The 19,864-nt window shown below is 36.8% G+C and overlaps 5 protein-coding genes across 6 annotated transcripts; 4 read left to right on the plus strand and 1 right to left on the minus strand.

Moving 5' to 3' along the window:
- Positions 1-752: 752 nt before the first annotated feature.
- Positions 753-2,852, plus strand: LOC147532544 (F-box/LRR-repeat protein At4g14103-like). The gene is made up of 4 exons (XM_086647891.1): positions 753-899; positions 1,052-1,972; positions 2,097-2,249; positions 2,363-2,852. Exons 2-4 carry the CDS (start codon positions 1,067-1,069, stop codon positions 2,663-2,665), a joined length of 1,362 nt encoding a protein of 453 aa, XP_086504017.1. The 5' UTR covers positions 753-899; positions 1,052-1,066; the 3' UTR covers positions 2,666-2,852.
- A 1,988-nt stretch (positions 2,853-4,840) lies between these two features.
- LOC147532545 (uncharacterized) lies at positions 4,841-5,878 on the plus strand. Its single transcript, XM_086645147.1, has 2 exons — positions 4,841-5,046; positions 5,407-5,878. Exons 1-2 carry the CDS (start codon positions 4,908-4,910, stop codon positions 5,826-5,828), a joined length of 561 nt encoding a protein of 186 aa, XP_086501273.1. The 5' UTR covers positions 4,841-4,907; the 3' UTR covers positions 5,829-5,878.
- A 414-nt stretch (positions 5,879-6,292) lies between these two features.
- On the minus strand, positions 6,293-7,007 carry LOC147532546 (uncharacterized). Its single transcript, XM_086649968.1, has 2 exons — positions 6,900-7,007; positions 6,293-6,745 (listed from the first exon to the last, which is right to left on the minus strand). The coding sequence occupies exons 1-2, from the start codon at positions 7,005-7,007 to the stop codon at positions 6,293-6,295; spliced, it is 561 nt and encodes a 186-aa protein (XP_086506094.1).
- A 2,504-nt stretch (positions 7,008-9,511) lies between these two features.
- LOC147532547 (mitochondrial outer membrane protein porin of 36 kDa) lies at positions 9,512-12,640 on the plus strand. Its single transcript, XM_086647222.1, has 6 exons — positions 9,512-9,851; positions 9,959-10,026; positions 10,472-10,582; positions 11,035-11,121; positions 11,455-11,663; positions 12,090-12,640. The coding sequence occupies exons 1-6, from the start codon at positions 9,803-9,805 to the stop codon at positions 12,394-12,396; spliced, it is 831 nt and encodes a 276-aa protein (XP_086503348.1). The 5' UTR covers positions 9,512-9,802; the 3' UTR covers positions 12,397-12,640.
- A 1,500-nt stretch (positions 12,641-14,140) lies between these two features.
- Positions 14,141-17,676, plus strand: LOC147532548 (plant/protein). 2 transcript variants are annotated; one of them, XM_086645314.1, is made up of 7 exons: positions 14,141-14,523; positions 14,665-14,814; positions 14,923-15,141; positions 15,983-16,104; positions 16,247-16,410; positions 17,121-17,275; positions 17,423-17,676. In XM_086645314.1, exons 1-7 carry the CDS (start codon positions 14,311-14,313, stop codon positions 17,519-17,521), a joined length of 1,122 nt encoding a protein of 373 aa, XP_086501440.1. In that variant the 5' UTR covers positions 14,141-14,310; the 3' UTR covers positions 17,522-17,676. The 2 variants fall into 2 exon arrangements, 1 of the variants encoding a protein (XP_086501440.1); XR_015227202.1 differs by having other exon boundaries at positions 14,163-14,523; positions 16,247-16,678; positions 16,922-17,275.
- Positions 17,677-19,864: the final 2,188 nt, after the last annotated feature.

A 19,864-nucleotide genomic window follows, 5' to 3' on the forward strand; every position in this document is an offset into this window, starting at 1 on the left:
CCATCTCAGATCATTATTCATTAACAAAGATATTCTAGAGAGTTCACATGATCAATTTTTTAAGAGATACTCGAAAACTCACTTTACAACATCATAAAAAAAACTAACATCATTAAAACCAACACCTTTGGAATTTTATAAAAAGATAATAAAAATGGGAGAATTTATACAAAAAACCCCAAGAACAAGAAAGACAACACAACCGTTTTTTTTTTCGCACTGTTCGATGTGAGAACCCTCGAGAAGTCTCAAATGGTACCATCCAACAGTTCTTGTCCATTGGCGGATCAACTCTATTCTGAACTGAAACGGTGGGGTTGATCTGACAACCCTTTAGAACTTCTGTTGAGGACGATCTGTAAGTTTTTTTGAGTTCTTGGATCGAACTTGTCTGAAAAACTCTCAAGAAAAATAAAATTAGAGCGAGAAAGAATTGACAGGAAAAAAAGAAAGAAATGTTGGAATGAATTAGTGCGTGCTTGAGAGATGAGTTAGAGAACGAAGTGAAAGATGGAGAAAGAGGGTGGGCCTGGAGCCTCTGGAGGAGAAGAATAAAAGCGAGAAAGAGAGAAGTGAAAGAGGAGAAACCCACTATTGAATGTGGGTGTCAAGAGAGTGTGTGGCTCGTCAACACTTGGTTGACCAAGTGGTTGAAAGCGTTCACATAAACTCCAAAATTCTGGAGGTCCCAAGGTCTTATCAAAAGAAAAAAAAAAAAAAAAAAAAAAATAGGACAACCGGGTGGTTTTGCCTTTAAGCAGACCCTTTTAAAGACTCCTGAAGTATCCAAAGCGTCTGAACTTTCAAACACTAAAACCTTTCTTCAAAACCCTAGTAAATTGTGGTTGCCCAACACAAGTCCGCTGATTTTCTCTCACAGTAATATTTGCCCATACTCGGTAAGTACTTCTTCTCTCAGTAGGTAGGAATATATATTTGCATTTTCTGATTTCTCTAAACATTTTTGAGATCATTCGATTTTGTTCTACAAGTGTTGGTTTTTGTTGATGGGTTATTATCCTAACAATGAAATTTTGTTGTTATTTAGGAGGATGATTTCTTTGAAATGATGGAAGTGAAAAAGCAGAAGCTACTACTCAATGGGAATAACATGACAATCTCTGATGATGATAGAATTAGTAATTTACCAGAACTAGTTCTTCATCACATTCTGTCTTTTCTTCCAACAAAAACAGCTGCCCTTACTTGCATTTTATCTAAAAGATGGATGTATCTGTGGACCTCTATACCCATTCTTGATTTTGATTCTTGGTATGGTCGTTTAGATGCTGAAGAATTCTTTCTACACGTCGATAAGTTCATGGATTTTGTAGATAGAACATTGCTTCTTCGTGATATGTATAACCCTAATATTCAGAAATTCATTCTAGATTGTAATGGACTAATTAATTACTCTAGGATAAGTGCTTGGATCTCTTTTGTCTTGAGGCACAAAGTCGAAGAGCTTGTTATTCGAAATGCAAGGGTTCCCTCGTGTCTTTTCGTTTCTCAGTCACTAACTAGGTTAGAGCTAAAATATATCAAAGATGTCTATCTTCCCAAATGCATTTGTTTTCCAATGCTGAAAATCTTAAAGCTTCAAAATGTTTATTTTTCGAATGTTATCGACCAACTTATTCCTAATTCCCCGGTCTTAGAAGAGTTGGTTATAAAAGATTGCAATCTGAAGATGATATGTATCTCAAGTCCTTCATTAAAACATTTAACATGTTCTGATCTGGACCTGTCAGTCAAGATTTGGACCCCAAATCTAGTTTTTCTATCATACTCGGGTTGGTTTCTAGATTTGGAGATTCTTCATAGCCTTTCGTCACTCGTTGAAGCACGTATACAAGGTTACACTGAGAATGAAGACGCTCACGGAATTATTACGGAAAAAATTGGTTCAATTAACCTTCTTGGAGAGCTTTGTAATGTGAAGAAACTTTCATTTTCTCTCTGCACTTTGCGGGTAATGTTTTTTCTTTAACATGTGTATTAATTTTTTAGGTTGAAGCCAATCGAATATATAGATATATATACATTATAATTGTCTCGTGTAACTCATTGAAAGCATTCTATTTCGTTTTTGACAGGAATTCTGCATTTCAGATCACTCAACCAATCTTCCTAAATTATACAATGTGACCCATTTGAAAGTGGACTCAGATATATTTTGTACTACTGATAAGGCACTTCTGAAATTGCTCCAGAGCTCGCCAGTGCTGGAATCACTTGTCTTTAAGGGGGCAAGTCATGACTCAAATCTTTTGTTTCCGTAGTGATCACTTTTTTCTTGCATCATTTTACAAGTGCCCTTGGTACAATAATATTTATATTTGTCGATTATCTTCTTGTTCAGGAATTCCCCCCATATTTATCTGACGGCGACGATGGAGAATCAACACTGGATACTATGCTTGAGTCTCTGTTACTAAGTCTCAAATCAGTCGAGTTCTTGCATTTTGAAGGACACAAAAGGGAGATATGTGTGGTAAAATTCTTTCTGAAAATTGCAACAGTTCTGCAGAGTATGACCATTCATAAAGAAATCGACTCATCATATTTGAGTTCTGACCCCCTGTCACGAACGCTAGAGGAAGAAATACTTGGGCTTCCCAGAGTCTCGTCAACTTGTGTGATCAAGTTTGAAGAAATTTGTTAAGAGTTTAATGTTATGAACTTTCAGTGTTGAGAAAGTCAATGTTGTTGATCAGTAACTTTTATGCTATATGAATTTCATAGTTTTGTAAGTTTTCAGTTGTGGGACTAGAATCTGTGATCAACCAAATGAAATGCAATGCTTTTGTAGTATGAAATTTAACCTTAATACAGGTTCATTATTTACTAAAGTATCTAGAGGCAGGGGCAGATTGCAGATCCATGATAAGACGTGCCCAGGCTCTAGCTCTGGCTGGACTTTTGGAAGAGAGAGTCTAGCCTGGGCAAGTTGGCAACGTTGACGTTCAACTATGGGTAGGGCTTGCGGTGTGAGATGTCAAGAGATCAAAAACTTGACTTCAGCTTAGATTTTAAAGATAACATACTAAAACCTCAATTTGTTCGTTTTCCATGCATTGGTTTACATATAAGAGGTTTGAGATCAAAATAATATAGAATACTTGGCGACAATCAATATAGTAAAGCAAAAAGATGTCTAACTATGCGATTCGTTTTCAACAAAAAGAAACTATGTGATTCGCAATTTTTGAACTTCATGTCATCACTCCTGATCCATCGTGAATTACGAAGGCCCCTCCTAGGTTCCAAATTACCACTTTCAAGGTGAATCCGTTTCAGTGGTAATGGTGTTTTTGGTTAATTTGCGCTAAAAAGAGAGTATTTTGTAAAGTAATTCTCTTTTTGCTAAAATTGTGTTTCCTTTTTGAGTTTTATCAAGTTAATCCCTCTCCCACCCAATAGTCTAAACTGAGAAACTCTCCTTTCTAATAATAACTAAGTTACCTCATGATTTCTGATAGTCAGACAATGTTTGGCTTGGTTCGGCTGAAAGCACAATCAACTTGTCCTAATTTGGTTCGGCTTCAGGTTCGATTTTTGAAAACTGCCAAGCCGAAATGACCAAAGTATATACATATGATACATACTAATGTATAATGTATCACTATAAATAAGTATTTGTTACTTAATAGGAATTGTACACGAAGGAAGGACTTTTTTAGGGACTCCAACCTATAGTAGTTAAAAGACTAACTTTCGATTTTAACTTCCATTCTTAAATAGTCTAAAAGTCTTCAGGTCAGTTGTCTGACCGTAAATGGCTCGATAGTCAAATGTCAAACCATTGGTTATTGTCTTCTGTATACCGGCTATGTGATGAAAAACACCTACATACAAGTAAGACAGAAAGAGATCGTGAAAACATGTGGACATCGAAGTGGTGCCGACCAAAGGGACTTTGACAGTCAAATTACATATCTTAAACAGTGAATCAAACATGAAGAAACAAAATGAGAGTAAAGAAGGTTCTTGTCGTCAGAAGTTGGCACGACTTGTAGAGTGGTAGGAATTTCTCTCTACGATGGAGGCATACTATGAAGGAGATGTCCTTCGACCAAGATGACAATGCATTCCATTTGTCGGATGGGAAAAATGGTGAAGGAGATCATCAAGTCTGGTCGTTTCGTTTTAGGGGTCGTAGTGTGTAGCTAGAAACCAATTACGATCTATGAATCACTCGAACGATTCGCGACTAACTTCGATTGGATCTTACAACAGATTACACCACAAAATAACAATTTAATCGGAAGACATGACTAGAGCGATTAGGGATACAGAGGTATGGATTGGATCCATAGATATGCCCAGAATATCTAGAATAAAAAAACAGACTCATGGACTGGGCAAATGCCCAGATCAATACCAGGTAGGGCTTTAGACCCGACCCAAGGATGAGGACGGCCATGACATGGCCGGCCATATAAAGTATGGGCCAGCCAAGCCAAGTCCATTAACGGAAGAAGTTGGTCCAATGTTAGCTTTAACATTCAAATAGAATCCTTTCCATAGGATGAGATTAGCTGAGCTCCTAAATGATTGTAATCTAAATAGTGTGAATACATTTAAAAAACACCCTAATGAACCTATAAACCCTTGTGAAAGAAAGAGGGCCGACCATCAAAAACCTCACAGAAGAAAAGAATCCAACTTCTCTCTCTCTCTAACATCTACTATATATTAATGAAAAATGTGTTTGGAATAAGAAGAATGCATGATTTCACAAGGAAAGTTATTGAAATTTGTTTGAATGTTAAAGCTAACATCTGACCAACTTTTTACATGTTATAAAAACTATTCCTTGTTTTTCTTTCCCTACCATTACCAAATCAAACTCAAACCCAATCAAAGATAAATAGAGAGAGAGAGAGAGGTGTATTGTCAAGATAATGGAAAATTTAATTAGAAGAAGAGAAATTGCAGAAAAAAGCAATCCTAGTTCTAACCAGATGATATATGAAGATTTTCAACCATCTTCTGACTGGACCCATGATTCAAATTGTCACCTGCTTCTCATTGATCTACCTGGTAAGTTGTAACTTTTAAATTTCTCTCTCTCTCTCTCTCTCTCTCTCTCTCTCTCTCTCTCTCTCTCTCTCTCTCTCTCTCTCTCTCTCTCTCTCTCTCTCTCTCTCTCTCTCTCTCTCTAGTTTCTCTTTCTTTATCAAGAAGTTATTCTATCAACTCATTTTTTCCCAAGTCCCTGTCAACTCAAAACCAACGGGCAATAAGTAGACAAAACTTAGACATTATGAACATTCTTAGTTACCGGATCGTTCTTTTTCCACGTGGGACTATTCGGACGACATAAACCTTGAAATCATTCTGATACAAATCATAAACATACCTAGACTTCCCAAAATATGTAAATTTTCTTTCTCTTTTAAGGTTTCAAGAAGGAGGAGATAATGGTGGAAGTTGATAACTTGAGGAGAGTGATAACCAGTGGAGAAAAGCTAGTGAGCAAGAACAAGTATAGCCGTTTCAAGGAAGTTTTCAGAGTTCCAGATGATTCAGATACTAACAAGATTAGTGCTAAATTAGATGGAGGAGTTCTCTTCATAATCATACCAAAAAATAACACAAATGAAACCAAGGAAAACAATGATCCGGATGAAGAAACTGAGAAGATTGACGCGATGAAAAAGGAAAATTTAAGCAAAGATAAAGAGAAAAAGTTTTTTGATGTTTTCATGGAAACTGGGATGGAGAATGTTAGCAAGAACAAGGTGGTTTTTGTTTCATCAGTTGTAATGGCTCTCTCATTTGGATTGTACTTGTCACATAAACTTGGATCGGGCAGCCAGTGATATAGCAATAAATTCTACTTGTACAGACAAGTAGGCGTGTATACATACAGATCTCTCACAATAGGTAATAGAGCTAGAGGTTAGGGTTGAAATTGACCTGTGATTGTTGTGAGAGGATTTTAGAAGTCTGTGAAAGAGTTGTTTCCTAACATTACATGAACATTAAGATATATGTACAAAATTGTTGGACTTACATTAATATGTAAAATAGGCGCTCTAATAAATAAGATGGTGATAATTTATAACAACAGTAGTATTAGACCAACTTACTAGTGATTGTCAGCAATCATATTTTTTTTTTTTTTTGTTGAAAGTTGTCAGCAATCATATGCACCCCAAGTTTACATACCCAAACACCAAAATTCTCCACTGTCAAGTCAAAAAATATTGTTCAACAAAAAAAAATTGTCAAAAAATATTAGGTGTGTTTGGACTAATGAATTTTTTTTTTGACCCTAACTTCTTTATTTATTCATATCAAAGAGGAGCTTAACTCCATTACAGTTTTGCCAAGAAAGAGGCATCATAGTTTGCCAAACACAAGACTGACCTAATTGTCTAGAAGACTTGGCTAGAGTATCAGCGGTAACATTGGCTGATCTATGCACAAATCTAAATGAAATACTTTCAAAAGAAGAGTAGACTGCGTAGTGATATAGGATTTTGTTAATGCCATGTATAGATGTCCTATGCGCTTCCGACTGCTTCTTGTTTAGTTGATCTATCACTCTCTGTGAATCGTCTTCCACGATAATCCTTCGTATTCCATTAGCTTTGGCCCAAAGAACTGCAGTAACAACCGCCAAAGCCTCTCCTGCATCCACGGATCGAGTGAAGGGTAAGATTGATTTGCCTGCAATGCATTCACCTGTATTGTCATGAACTACAAAAGCTATAGCAAATACCTCCTTAATTGTCTTAAAAAAAACATCAAAATTTATTTTCAAAAACATAGGAGGAGGTCTTTCTTAAGTATGTTGAGCCTGGTCAGTAGGAGTAGATGAAATATGGAGCTTTTGTGTAAGTAGCTGGATAAACTGAATGATGATATCTCTGAGCCTATGAAGATACCTCCTGATTCTTTAAAACCTTGTCACACCTATTCTTCCATATATACCAGAGAACTATCGCTACTTGTGCCGAGAAAGGCAACTCATGTTTTGGACTGCACTGATCCATAGAAACTACACTCGTAGACCAATGATCTATGTCCCTATAAAATTTTCTTTTTCAGAAACCATTTTTTCAAAAAAAAAAAAAAATCCAAAAACCTTTTTATTCAAAATTGCTTTTTTTTTTTTTTCCAAAAAACCGTTTTTCCTCAAAGGCCGTGCACTTTTTGTTTCGAAAATCGTTTTAAAAAATGTGTTTTTTTCCATAAAACTGTTTTTCTTTTTTAGAATTTATTAAAATATGTTTTCACGTTCCTAAAAAAAGTGATTTCTGATAAAAAACTGAATGTGAGAATAACGATTTCTGGAAAAAAAAATAGTTTCTGAAAAAACAGGCTTCTGGAAATACAATTTCGGAAAAGAGCGCTTTCTGAGTAAACGGTTTATTACAAAATAAACGTAGTTATTTAAAAGAAAAACATTTTATGTAAAAAAACAGTCTTTGAGAAAAGCATTAGACACGCTTCTACCCATGTTCGGGATTGAGGTATAGTGCCCACTTACGTGGACCCCCTAGTCTTCTCTTAAATCCCATGACAAACTTGGTTGTATTTGAGGTAGGACAGAGTTTAAGGCGCCCAAGAAAATCGTACCGACTCCCAGTTCTGGACTTGAGTGGCAAACCTTTTTCGAATTCAACCTCCATGTCACCTCGATACGGGTTGACTCGTTGAAATTCTGGTATTTTTTTGGCTTATTGACCTCAGTCAACTGCTAACCTTTTTTTGGATCATCAAGGGGGATACTTTCTTGTTTTTTTCCCTGAAATTACCTTTATTGTTCTGTAAATAATGTTTTCTCTTTTTTATCTACATCATCGTTATCTCCCTCTCACTCCTCCACTTCATCTTTTCGTCTCTTTACCTCACCTTTTCACATTTACTAAGATTATCATCTGACATTCTTCTCCGACAACTTTCAAAAAAAAAAAAAAAATATCTTCTACTTCTTCCTCTGCATTCCCGTCACCACCAATAACTTTTTTTTCTCTCTTCAATCTACCTCTTCCCTCTAATCTCTGTTTGACGAAGGGAGGGAGGACCCTTCGCCAGGATTTCGTATGGTATAACTAAACGACTCCAGACGAAGGGTTAATCTGTATCCTATGTCTGGATCTAGAAGTTCTCGATCAAGACAATGATTTGGTTTTACCATACCTTTCTCGTCTAGTAAAACTAGACCTTCACCAAACGAAATTTCAGCGAAAGGGGTTTTCTTCCCCTTCGCCAGACTGAGAGAGAAGAGATGGGGAAAAAGAGTGACAGGACGAGAGGCGGGTCAAAATCAGAGAAAGTTGTTGGCCATAATCTTAATAAAGTAAGGAATGAAAGTGAAGTGAATGGGGTAGAGATGGTGTGGCTAAAAGAACAAAAGAAAAAACAATTTTCTAAATGTATTACGGTTAGTTCGAAAAAGAGGAAATTTTGTTTGGTCCATAAGGGTCTTCCCTTCGCCGGATCCCTTTTCCTCTTTCCTTTGTAATTAGTTTTCCTCTATTAATAATCTCTAGAGTATGTTGTTTCTCACCTGCCGATCCATTGTTGAAGAAGAACAAAAAGAAGAGAGAGAAAGAAGAAGAAGATGAAGAAGGAGAAGAAGAAGAAGAAGAAGAAGATAGATAAAACTTTTATCAACTGAAATTTCATGCCATTAAAACCTAACCCTTTTCTATTTCTATCTGTTACGAAACTGTCAAGATCTTTATTCTCATCCGTCCTTCTATTGAATTTCGTTTGGAGGAAACTGTTTCTCATTGATTCTACATATTACGATCCAAAAGAGGAAAAGATGATCGATTCATTTTTAGTCTGTGAGATTTGTTCGGGGAGGATCATCTTCATACTTTGAATTTGTAAAACTGATGTGTGAAATTGATGAGGACGTCGAAGTTAATGATGATAGGGTTTCTATGGTGGCGGACGTATGTTTTAGTCGGGACAATGGTTTCTAGCAGTGTCCGCGGATTTCTATGGTGGCGGCGGTTTCCGGTGACGGAGGTGGTTTTCTAGCGACGAAGGCGGTTTTCCGGCGACAGATGTGATTTTCCGGTGACAACAATGGTTTTTCGGTGACGACGGCGGTGGTTTCTTTTAGTTTTTATCCAGTTATTTTGTCCGACCTTTAGGGTCTCTTTTCACGATCTTTAGGATCTTTTTGTCGACCTTTTAGGGTCTGTGTGTAGTCCAATTTCTTTTCCTTCATGAGGCACTTTACATTTAAAGGTATGTAATTCTCATAAAATTTTCAGAGGAGAGAAACAAGAATTATCGTCCATGTCACATTGTGATTTTATCACTTATTAATGGAAATGTTTCCGTTGGCTTAAAAAAAAAAATGACGGATCGTCAAACATTTCACGGACACAAAATGACGAAATAGACATAAATTTGGGGCCAGACAGGATTAACCCAATATACGTCAACCCTTTAACCCGAACTTGCAAACCGTTGACCCGCCTGAACAAACCGTCCAGGAGAGTCGAAAAAGACAGTCTTCGGCCCAATGGTCTTTGAAATAGTCAAAAGAAATGCAACAAAAAGAGTAACCACGTTTCTCACTCCTGTCCAAGTGCTATTTATCACAATACCTCGAAACGATAAACAAACGGCCCCAATATCGAATCCTTTTCAATCTAACGGCAGTGAACCCACATTTATGATCCCATAAATTAGGGTTTTTTTTTCTTCTTCATTTCCCCTTCTCCAAGCATCTCTCATCTTCTCCAACCTATAATTATCCCTCTCTCCATCTCTCTCTCTCTCTACTTACTATTAGTGTTTAGATTCTCTTTAATCGGAAAAAATGGTGAAAGGTCCAGGTCTCTACACTGATATTGGAAAGAAAGCTAGAGGTGATTTTGATCTTCTTCTTCTCTTCTCATTTCTTCATCTTTTAGTTTCATTTTTCTTGTTTTATCTTACTGATTCTTGTTTTCTTTTTTGATTTTTTTTTTGTTAGATCTTCTTTACCGGGATTACCAAAGTGACCACAAATTTACCCTAACTACCTATACTTCTTCTGGAGTTGTAAGTATTTACCTCTATCTTACTGAAAACCTAGGGTTTCTATTAGTGGTTTAGTAATTGCTGATGATTGTTAATCATTGTTTTGTAAGTCTATTTTTTTTCATCAATCTGTGATTATTGTTTTGTGGATATTCCTAAGTACAAGTTTTTCATCTGTGTGGAATTTGGATGAGTGGGGTTTTTATAGGTTTTAATAATAAACAGTTCTGCTAAGTTTCTGATGAAATGGTTTTTTAAAGTTCATTTAATTCTAATATTTGAAGATTGGATCCTATATGAATCTTTTATTTGCATGAAGTTTTTCTCTATACCTGTTTTTATAGCTAATATCTAATTGGTTTTCGAGTGTTCATCTTTATATATTCTGCTTGTTTGATGAATTTCTGTTAGATATTTTCTCGTTTTCGTTTCTCTGAATTCTCACCACCTTTATTTGATCATGAAGGCGATTACTTCATCTGGAACAAAGAAAGGTGAGCTTTTCTTGGCAGACGTCAACACCCAGCTGAAACAGAAGAACATTACTACCGATGTCAAAGTCGACACAAACTCTAGAGTAAGGCATCTTATTCTTTGTCTTCGATTCTTAGTAGCTTCAGTACTTGTATCGGCTGGAATATAATTTTGCTGCCTATGACCCACTTAACTACTACTGGATTTGGAGATTCGAGTAGTCAGTAGATTTGATTTCGAAGTATAATTTGATATTTCTCTAACTTAGCTTTTTCTCAAATAGATCATAGTTGGATCTTTTTAAGCTGTAGCCCTTTGATATTGGAAATCATTGTATAATACTACAATCTATTCGTATACAAAAAAGAGAATGAATGCAGCAGTAGCAGAGAAAGGGTTTACTTAGTTACTTCCTTGCTGCATTAAGATACTTAATTTTCCCATACTTATTAGTCTCCAACCAGATAATGTGCACAATGGTGTGTTCTCTTTGTTTAACATTTATTTATTTTACAGTTCTATGAAATTAATTGATTGCCGTACATATTTTGCCAGCTCTTTACAACCATTACTGTCGACGAACCTGCGCCTGGAATCAAAACAATTTTTAGCTTCATTGTTCCTGATCAGAGGTCTGGCAGGGTAAGTAATTCTTATATCTTCCTACCTATTTCTTAAGTTCAAAACGAAGGCTTTCCATGAAAATGTTATACTTCAGGAGTATTTTCATCTTTCGTGGTACCATTTCTCTACCTATATAGATTATGCTACATTATCTTATGTCATACCTATTGACCAATTTAAATTTGAGTGCTTAAAGTAATTATTGTCATCTATGATTAGATCATATATATTATCGTAGTCTCTAAGCTCCTAGATATTCATGATGTGGCGTTGTCGTCTAGTTCGATTGTACATAAAGTATAGTAATGAAGTTTATGTGCTGTATTTATAACGTGGGTTAAGTGGTAACAGGTGGAGCTCCAGTATCAGCACGAATATGCAGGAATCAGCAGTAGCATCGGGTTGACAGCAAACCCAGTTGTTAACTTTTCTGGTGTATTTGGAAGCAACCTTTGTGCCCTTGGAACTGATGTCGCCTTTGACACTGCCTCTGGGAACTTCACCAAGTACAATGCTGGTTTGAGTTTCACCCACTCTGATCTCATTGCCTCCTTGACTTTGTGAGTATTATCTTTTCACAAAAAAACACCGCCATTTCTTCTTTGTTTAAGGGAATCTCAAATGTCCATGCCTGCAAACGGAACAATCTTCAATTAGCTTACAGGTCTTATAATGATGTAATTTCTACGTTTCTGATGTCGACCATTAGGTGTTTAGATTATATGTTATATCATCATAGTATGTACTGCCTACAAAAATTATGTCAACTAAATATTGCCTTTCTACCCTAAGCATATCCCTCAATCCCTTTGGCATTTGACTTAATTTCTTCTAGGATTGTTCTTGATAAAAACATGATATATATATATTGGACAGAAACGTATAGGGAACCTAAAATTATGAAATGCACAATTTAATGTGAGATTGATTACCTTTATATATTACATTTGCCTTGTTTGACTTGATATTATCTGTTTATGATGCAGGAACGATAAAGGTGATACTTTGAATGCTTCCTACTACCACATAGTAAGCCCACTGACCAACACTGCTGTCGGTGCGGAGTTGACCCATAGCTTCTCTAGCAATGAAAACACACTCACCATTGGCACACAACACGCATTGGACCCTCTAACCACGGTGAAGGCCCGTTTGAACAACTTCGGAAAGGCGAGTGCTCTTATCCAACATGAATGGAGGCCCAAGTCCCTTTTCACAATCTCTGGAGAGGTCGATACTAAAGCCATTGAGAAGAGCGCAAAAGTTGGGCTTGCTTTGGCTCTCAAGCCCTAGATAGGAAGTAGTAGTATCCTAGTTAATCGTGTCTTGAGTGAGAAAAAGTGTTCCGAGGGTGGTGGTAGTGTTGGTAGTTATGGTGAAATTGCTGAAAAACAAACAAATAATGTAGGAAAGACAGATTCTGCAAAGTTAAGTAGGTGTGTTTTTTGGACATAGTTTGTTTTGGTTGTTAGTAGTTATTGGGTTGGGTCCTTAACTAACTCTGGCCTGCTCTTTTACAATGGCTCCTTTACTTTCATATGTTCTTCCATATCATTTTCATAGTTCCTTATTTTGTCATGGATTAGGAAGTAACCAAGCTCCATAATTTTGAGTCTTCTTGTGATAGATGTTTCTCAAGACCCCAAATGGTTCTCATTAGAAAACGCGACACACTTGAGTTGATTTTTTCAGTACATTTGGCATCAGTACGGTTTTCATAAGAAAATATAACCAAATGGTTCTCTATTTCTCCAAAAAGCATTATCTGGTGTAATTGTTTACTAAAAAAAACTTCATCCAAATCTCCTCATTAAAAAAAAGTTCATCCAAATCTCCTCAGCCAAGTAATAATTTCATCACATCCTTATCTTTTCTAATTTCGACAATGTCCAAGTCTCAAGACACAAGTTCAACAATTTCATCCTGTTGTGGTTATTGTTTAGTTATGTAACCTCGTTGATATAATCAAAATTATCTAAAATGTTAAAGATTGAAATCCTATTTATGGAAAATGTTTTTATAAAAAAGTATACGAATATCAGAATCCTATAAGGAAAGAAAGTTACATACTCATTGCAACAATAAAAAGTTACATAAGATCCCATTAGAAACCACTCTTTCACATTTTAGAAGAGACATGTGACACCACATCTACATCTTTGGAAAATTAGAGATACATCTTTGAAAAACTAAGAGAGAAAGCTGGAGGTATAAGAAGCACAATTCTCTTTTTGTTGGGGCAACAATCTCACATTGGTGGTGAGATGGAGTGTGGTGCTCCTCTTAAGATGTTAAACACTCTTCCCTAGTAAGACCTTTTAAAACCGTGAGGTCCAGGTGTGTCAAAGCGGACAGTATCATTAGCAGTCCGAATGACTGGTTCTTACCAGTATAACATTTTTCTTTTTTGGGAGATTGTGAGGGACAATTCTCTCCTTGGTTAATAATTTAGGTCAGCACTTTGGGGAAAGCTAAATAGTTTCCGAGGTGTGAAGACTTGGTCAAAAATTGGTCAATTTTGTTTGACAATTTTATTTAGGGGGAAAGTAAAATAGCTTCTCCACCTCAGCTCTCTCTCTCTCGCCACCTCACATCTCTCTCTCCACCTCACCTCTCTCTCTTTCTCCCTACCATTCTCTCTGTCTTCTCCGACAAGTCGCCAAGCGGAAAATTTTCCGGCCGACGACCATGAAAAAAAAAAATTCACTCCCTCTCTCTCTCTCTCTCTCTCTCTAGAAACTCCGGCGAAGGGGTTTCCCTTCTCCGGAGTTCCGGTCTGTTGAAGAACAGACCAGTTCCGGAGTTCCCGTCTGTTCTTCAACAAAGATCTGGTATGTTCTTCAACAGGTGAAGAGAGAGGTGAGGTGGAGAGAGAGAGGTGAGGTGGAAAGAGAGTGAGGTGGGGTGGAGTGCTTTTTTTTATTTTCCCTTAAAATTTATTTCTCCGAAAAATTTCTAAAATTCTACATATTCTCTTTAAAATTTTAGACCGCAGAAACTATTTAACTTTTCCCAAAGCCGTAGCCATAATTTAACTTAAACACGGTTGTGGTATTTATTACTTCAAATAAAAGAGACCAGGGCATGAGAAGAGAGACGAAAAATTGGAACATCTCTATATATATATATATGTCTAGATCGAGATCGAGAGAGAGAGAGAGAGAGAGACACTAGAGTTGATCCATTGAGATTACAAAGCTATCAGTAATGTTGAAACTCAAAACTACATCTCCTCATTATTGTAGTCTCACCTCTTCTTTTTCTCAACCTCACCTCAAATTTCATCCCACAAATTTCATTTCTTTCAACCAAAGATCTCTTCTCTGTAACCCCATCACTAAAAATTACTCCATAAATCGTCATCTTTCTACTGTTTCTTCATCTAAAATGGATCAACTTCATAACTCTTCCCCTCCTCAGGTTTCATCTCTCTCTGTCTCTTCCATAATCTCAGATTTTGATCCTCTACCCATTTCTACAATTTGATTATTAAACTTGATTTTTGATTAATTTGTTCATTTTAATCTTGTTAGGGTAATAAAAAATACTTGATTGTTGCAGGTTTCTGAATCATTCTTTAGGAATGTTCTAGCTAATATGGAAAAGGTTTATTTAAGTAGAAATCCAACTGCAAATTCCATCTTAAATCTTGTTCGTTCGGCTAATGAAGATCGGATTTGTTATGATCATCTTGCTTTTAGAACATTTGGGGTATTGTTAGTTTTCTCTCCAAATTGTGAATTATAAATTTTTAATATTTTGATTTCAATTTTGTTTCCTCTTTGATTTACCCTTTGTTTTATTTAACTATATTATTAGGTAGATGGTTATGGAATTGAATCAATGGCTAAAGTTTTCTTGGATTATGGGTTTTCATCCATGGGAGAATTGAGATTTCCTGCTAAAAAATTGAAAGCACTGTGGTTTGCTCCTCCTCCTAATCAAACTCAGTCAGTTAGTGGGAGTGGTGTTAATGGTCCTTTGCCAAGAATTTTCATATCTGAGCTTCTTGTTGATGAGACGAGTACTCGAGCTCAGGTGAGTTCTTATGAGAATTCTTAAACTGGAAGTAGTAGATTGATTGTATGCAAAGAATTCATTTCATTCGGATTTAGGGTTAGTTATCAACGAAGAAGAAGTCCTAGATATTATATTTATAGTCACGAGACTTCCCCTTTGTCGATGTGGGACTGTTCTATTACAGCTCCCTGTGTGTGGCTTTTTTTGAGCCCAACATGTCTCCTTTTGTTTGGTGACGTGGAACATATGTTGCTATTGGACCTATGGCATGTGGGTCTAGCCTCGATACTGTAGTACGTTTTTCGACTTCCAACTCAAAACCATTTGAGAGGCTCTAGACTAGACATTATATTCTTGGTCATGCGACTTTCGTTTGTCCATGTCGGACTATTCTTCAAAGAGTAATGGCTTGAATGCAAGATTATAAGATATCGTCAAGCTCCCCAATTCAAGGAGCATTCGGTCAATTTTGTGGTACTTAATGTATCAAACAAGATGAACTCCAAAAAACTTTTGAGATCAAATGTACGCAAATGTAAATATGGGAATTAGGTGTAGGGGAGGTCCAGACTAGATCACTCCCTGGTCTAACACTTGCATTTCAGCTAAATGCTTGATGGAAGTGCCACTAGGAGTTCTTGAGTTTCGAACCGACAACATCACAATTCAGAGACATGTGCGACACTGACTATCTCATCGTCCCCCTGGTGTTTGAAACTTGAATGTTTCTTCTTCGTTCTTAGTCGTATAACTTTTGTTAGTCATAGTGTTTCTATTAGTTAGTATTCGATTTAGTACTTGAAATTTTAGCTTTTGCTTTCATACTTTATGAACAGTGGGTATTGCTTCATATATGCAGGAAATTATTCGAAAATATACTAAACAGTCAGGTAATGGAAACAAACATGCAGCTCTTGCAAGTTCATTGGGATCTTTAACATGGGAAAAACCCTTGTATTCCGAGTTTCAAGAACTGGCTAGGTATTACTATTCAGCTTATGTAATGGAAATAAACATGCAGCTCTGATTTCCATTTACTTCTCATGTTTACAGATTTTCCTAAACCTTTGCTTGTGTGATTATACCAATTTTAATTTGTACTCTGCGGTTTGTGGTTTCTCAGAGAAAGTGAATATGCCGCCTGGACTCTTGTTAATGGCTATGCGTTGAACCACGTCACTATTTCAACGCATCGGTTAAAATCAAAGTCGAGAGATGTCAAGAACCTTAATACATTCATTGAAGAGAACGGGTTCAAATTGAATTCAGAAGGCGGTGTTCTAAAAGGTGATTTCCCATCCCTCTCTTTCAGTCGATGTCTTCATATCTTCTATCTGTTGAGATAATCCCACATTGGTTGTGGAAGAGGTAGGTGTTCAGTTCATAACGTCTCTTAGAGCTAAGTTTTGGGGTTGAGATAGAGAGTCCAAATCATCCAACACTACTATCAAAGACCAGAATATAACAAGTCTCAACCCGATAGTGTAGCGAAGTTAAAATTTGATTTGTGAGAGTAGATTGTTGAGATAATCTCACATTGGTTTTTTTTAGAGAGGTCGACTACGATCTACGTAAGTCATTACAAGGCATTGATACATCGTCAAGACGTGATAAGCACGATAACTGCCAAAGTTAAACCGACAAACTTATTATAATTTATATCTTTAATAACCCAAATTCAATAACCATAGATTCCACCTCCTCTGAGAATCGAACATGGGACCTCCAGGGTTTTGGAGTTCATGTCAACACTATCACCACTTGGGCAACCAAGTGTTGACACATTGGTTGTTGTCAGATAATAAATGGTTAAAACCCTGGATCCTTGAGCTAGTTTTCGGGGTGAGAGAGGCCGGAGACATCCCCGCCACTACCATGGTGGGGTTTATATTAGTTAATAGTTTATCCGAAAATCAAGAACTTTATTCACATAGGAACTGGTGGTACTAGCTATTAAGATCCAATCTGAGGAATAATTTTATGGTCATGCAAAACAGTGAGCCCTGATGGTCTTCTGCTACAAAGTTCAACAGTTGCAGATTCAACAACTTTTGATTTTGCCGATGGAGTAACCGAGTCTGTTCCTCGTTCATACATCGAGTTTGCAGAACGTCTCGTGCTGCCTCAATTTAAAAACATACCTATCAATGAGGTCTCTCTCTCTCTCTCTCTCTATATATATATATATATATATATATATATATATATATATATATATATATATATATATATATATATATTTTATGTTATATATTTGAGATTAACTTTAATTGGTTGATCTTATGTTTGAATTGAACAGATTGAGGAGATACACAGGAGAGATGGGTTTGAAGTGGGTAATGCTGATAAGATATTTGAGAGCACATCCAAGGATCAACTAACCAGGAAAGCTGCATAATAAGAGTGTAACCATCCTTGCATTCTACTCCCAGATCAATATAGTAAGACTTCACCTTAGAAATAAATTTGGGAGTTCCTTCACTCTGTTACATCTGAGACATATAGGTAACTGTTGTTAAATATAGTAAATCTTTGTATATAGTATAATGATCATCTCTCTCTCTCTCTCTCTCTCTCTCTCTCTCTCTTGATAGGCATACACTTATCCTAGTCTGCGCACCACGCCCCCCTTGATGAAAAGGGGTGAAACTTTATTTTCTCACCGTACAAATGGTGTGAAAGGATGATTTCCCCTAATAGAATAAGTCATATAGTCTCACATTGTACGATTGTTAAAACTTCTCTCTTCTCTTCTCTCTCCCACCATACCCCCTTATCCTATTATCCACTTAGGATAGGCGGCGGTGTGTGCTATATGGAGGGATGACATTAAACAGTTTCATTTAACAATACACATCAAATTCATGAGCCTGTGACGTCCTTCTTCCAAAACAAAACCTATTGGTATGACATAGTTACAGCATACATCTTTTTGGGTTGCTAAGTTCATTATGGTTTTTAAAGAGGACTAGGAACTTTACTCGATCAACGGAAAGCAAATAGTCCCTCATATCATCTAATTGAGTCCGGCTTCTCACACGAATAGTAGTGGCATTGTGATCTTATCCATGGAAGGAAAAAGTATAAAGAGTTGCATGAAAAGATAAAGAAACCGATAATGAGGTTACTAGAGGCCATCAAAACTGGCCTATGAGAGAGGATTTCACCCATGACTGAGCTACTTTGTGAATTCTAATGCCCAGGTGATGTGTGATAACGCAAATTCTGCCTCCAACGTCAAGGCTCGAACCATTCTTACCTTCCTTTACGCATTGGTAAGATAACTAAGTCTTGACCCGTCCCTGAGACATTGGCTCTGATATCATGTTAGAGTCCACTGGACTTCACTCTCTTTGAAAACGGACTTGCAAAGAAAGAATTGTTGAAGACTTATTTATCTTACAAAGGGTGCCTCTGAAAGCGCCCCGTCTTTTTGCCCTTCGCTCAATTCCCTCTTGGCGCTCTTCGCGGGCTTCAAGTAAGGTCTATCCGTGCTTCAAGACCGACTTAGATTAAATCCAGTCCTAGTGCCCCGGACTGTCTAAATATTTGGGACGCAAAGAGAGAAGCAGGCCCAATGGCCAGAGCCGGCCCAAGCATTTGGGAGGCCCCAACGAAGCTAAAATTTGGGGCCCTAGTATAGTTCAAAGTCGAAAAGTAAATAAAATTTCTAATAATGCTTAGAAGAGGAATCGAAGCTTAGAAGAGGAATCGAACCCCTGCCCTCTTATACAAAACCCATGCTCTTATCCACTAAGCTACACCTTAATTCGTGTTTTAGTTTTATTGAAATATAATTATTATTTCGACAATATCTTACAAAATTCAAAATTTGAGGCTCTTAATTACGTTGGGGTCTAAAGCGACCGCTTTGGTGGTTTTGGGCCTGGACCGCCCCTGCCAATAGTAAAGTGAAGGGGGCGCTTGAAGATGCCCCCTCTTTCAAATCCTAGAGTTTAGTTTGTAGACGATCCGGGATAATGCTAACAGGGACAACTAAAGAGAGCCGAAGTCTTTGGTGATAGTGATATGGAGAGGCATGAGAACCCTAAATTTGACATTGGTTAACGTTACATGCTTGGCTTCTTTAAATAGATTACGTGCTTTCGGCATTTTCGTATCTAGTCGAAGTAGTCAATGGTTGGTTGTGATATTTCTCCTCAACTGAAATCCTTTCTTTTATAGCTATTTTATTTCTCCTACTTCTTTTGGAATTATAGTCTAATAATTCATTTCAGGACCATTTGTATGCAACTTAAAGTACTTAACCAAGAACCCTTAACAAAAAAAAAAAAGTACTTAACCAAGAAGAGAAAAGAAAAAGCAAGTAACTAATAGAGGGAGGGGTAGTGGCTGTGGAAATCGATGGATATGGAAATGTCCACAAAAATTTGGAATGTGTCCCCCATTCCCCAATGTTTGTGTTATGTGATGGGACGGTTCAAATGTCTATGTTATTCATCATTTCATGTCTCTCTTAATGTCTTTGTTTTTCATTTGGAACGCGTAACACAATGTCTGTGTTATTGAAGGGACACTTGAAATATCGCACAATGTATGTGTTATTCGCTTGAGATATTTCATGTCTCCTAGTGTCCCTATTATTCGTCTCCCAAAGTCTTTGTTATTATTTTGGGACACAAACATTTCAAATTATTTTAGTTTCATATACATTAATTCACAGTTTAGTGTAAAAATGAAGAGTTTTTGGAAAGAGGATGTCTTCCAAAATGTAGAATAC

Source organism: Eschscholzia californica, unplaced genomic scaffold, assembly GCF_041429995.1.
Source record: "Eschscholzia californica isolate CP2 unplaced genomic scaffold, dmEscCali1.0.p SCAF_6, whole genome shotgun sequence".
In the NCBI taxonomy this organism is placed as follows: Eukaryota; Viridiplantae; Streptophyta; class Magnoliopsida; order Ranunculales; family Papaveraceae; genus Eschscholzia; species Eschscholzia californica.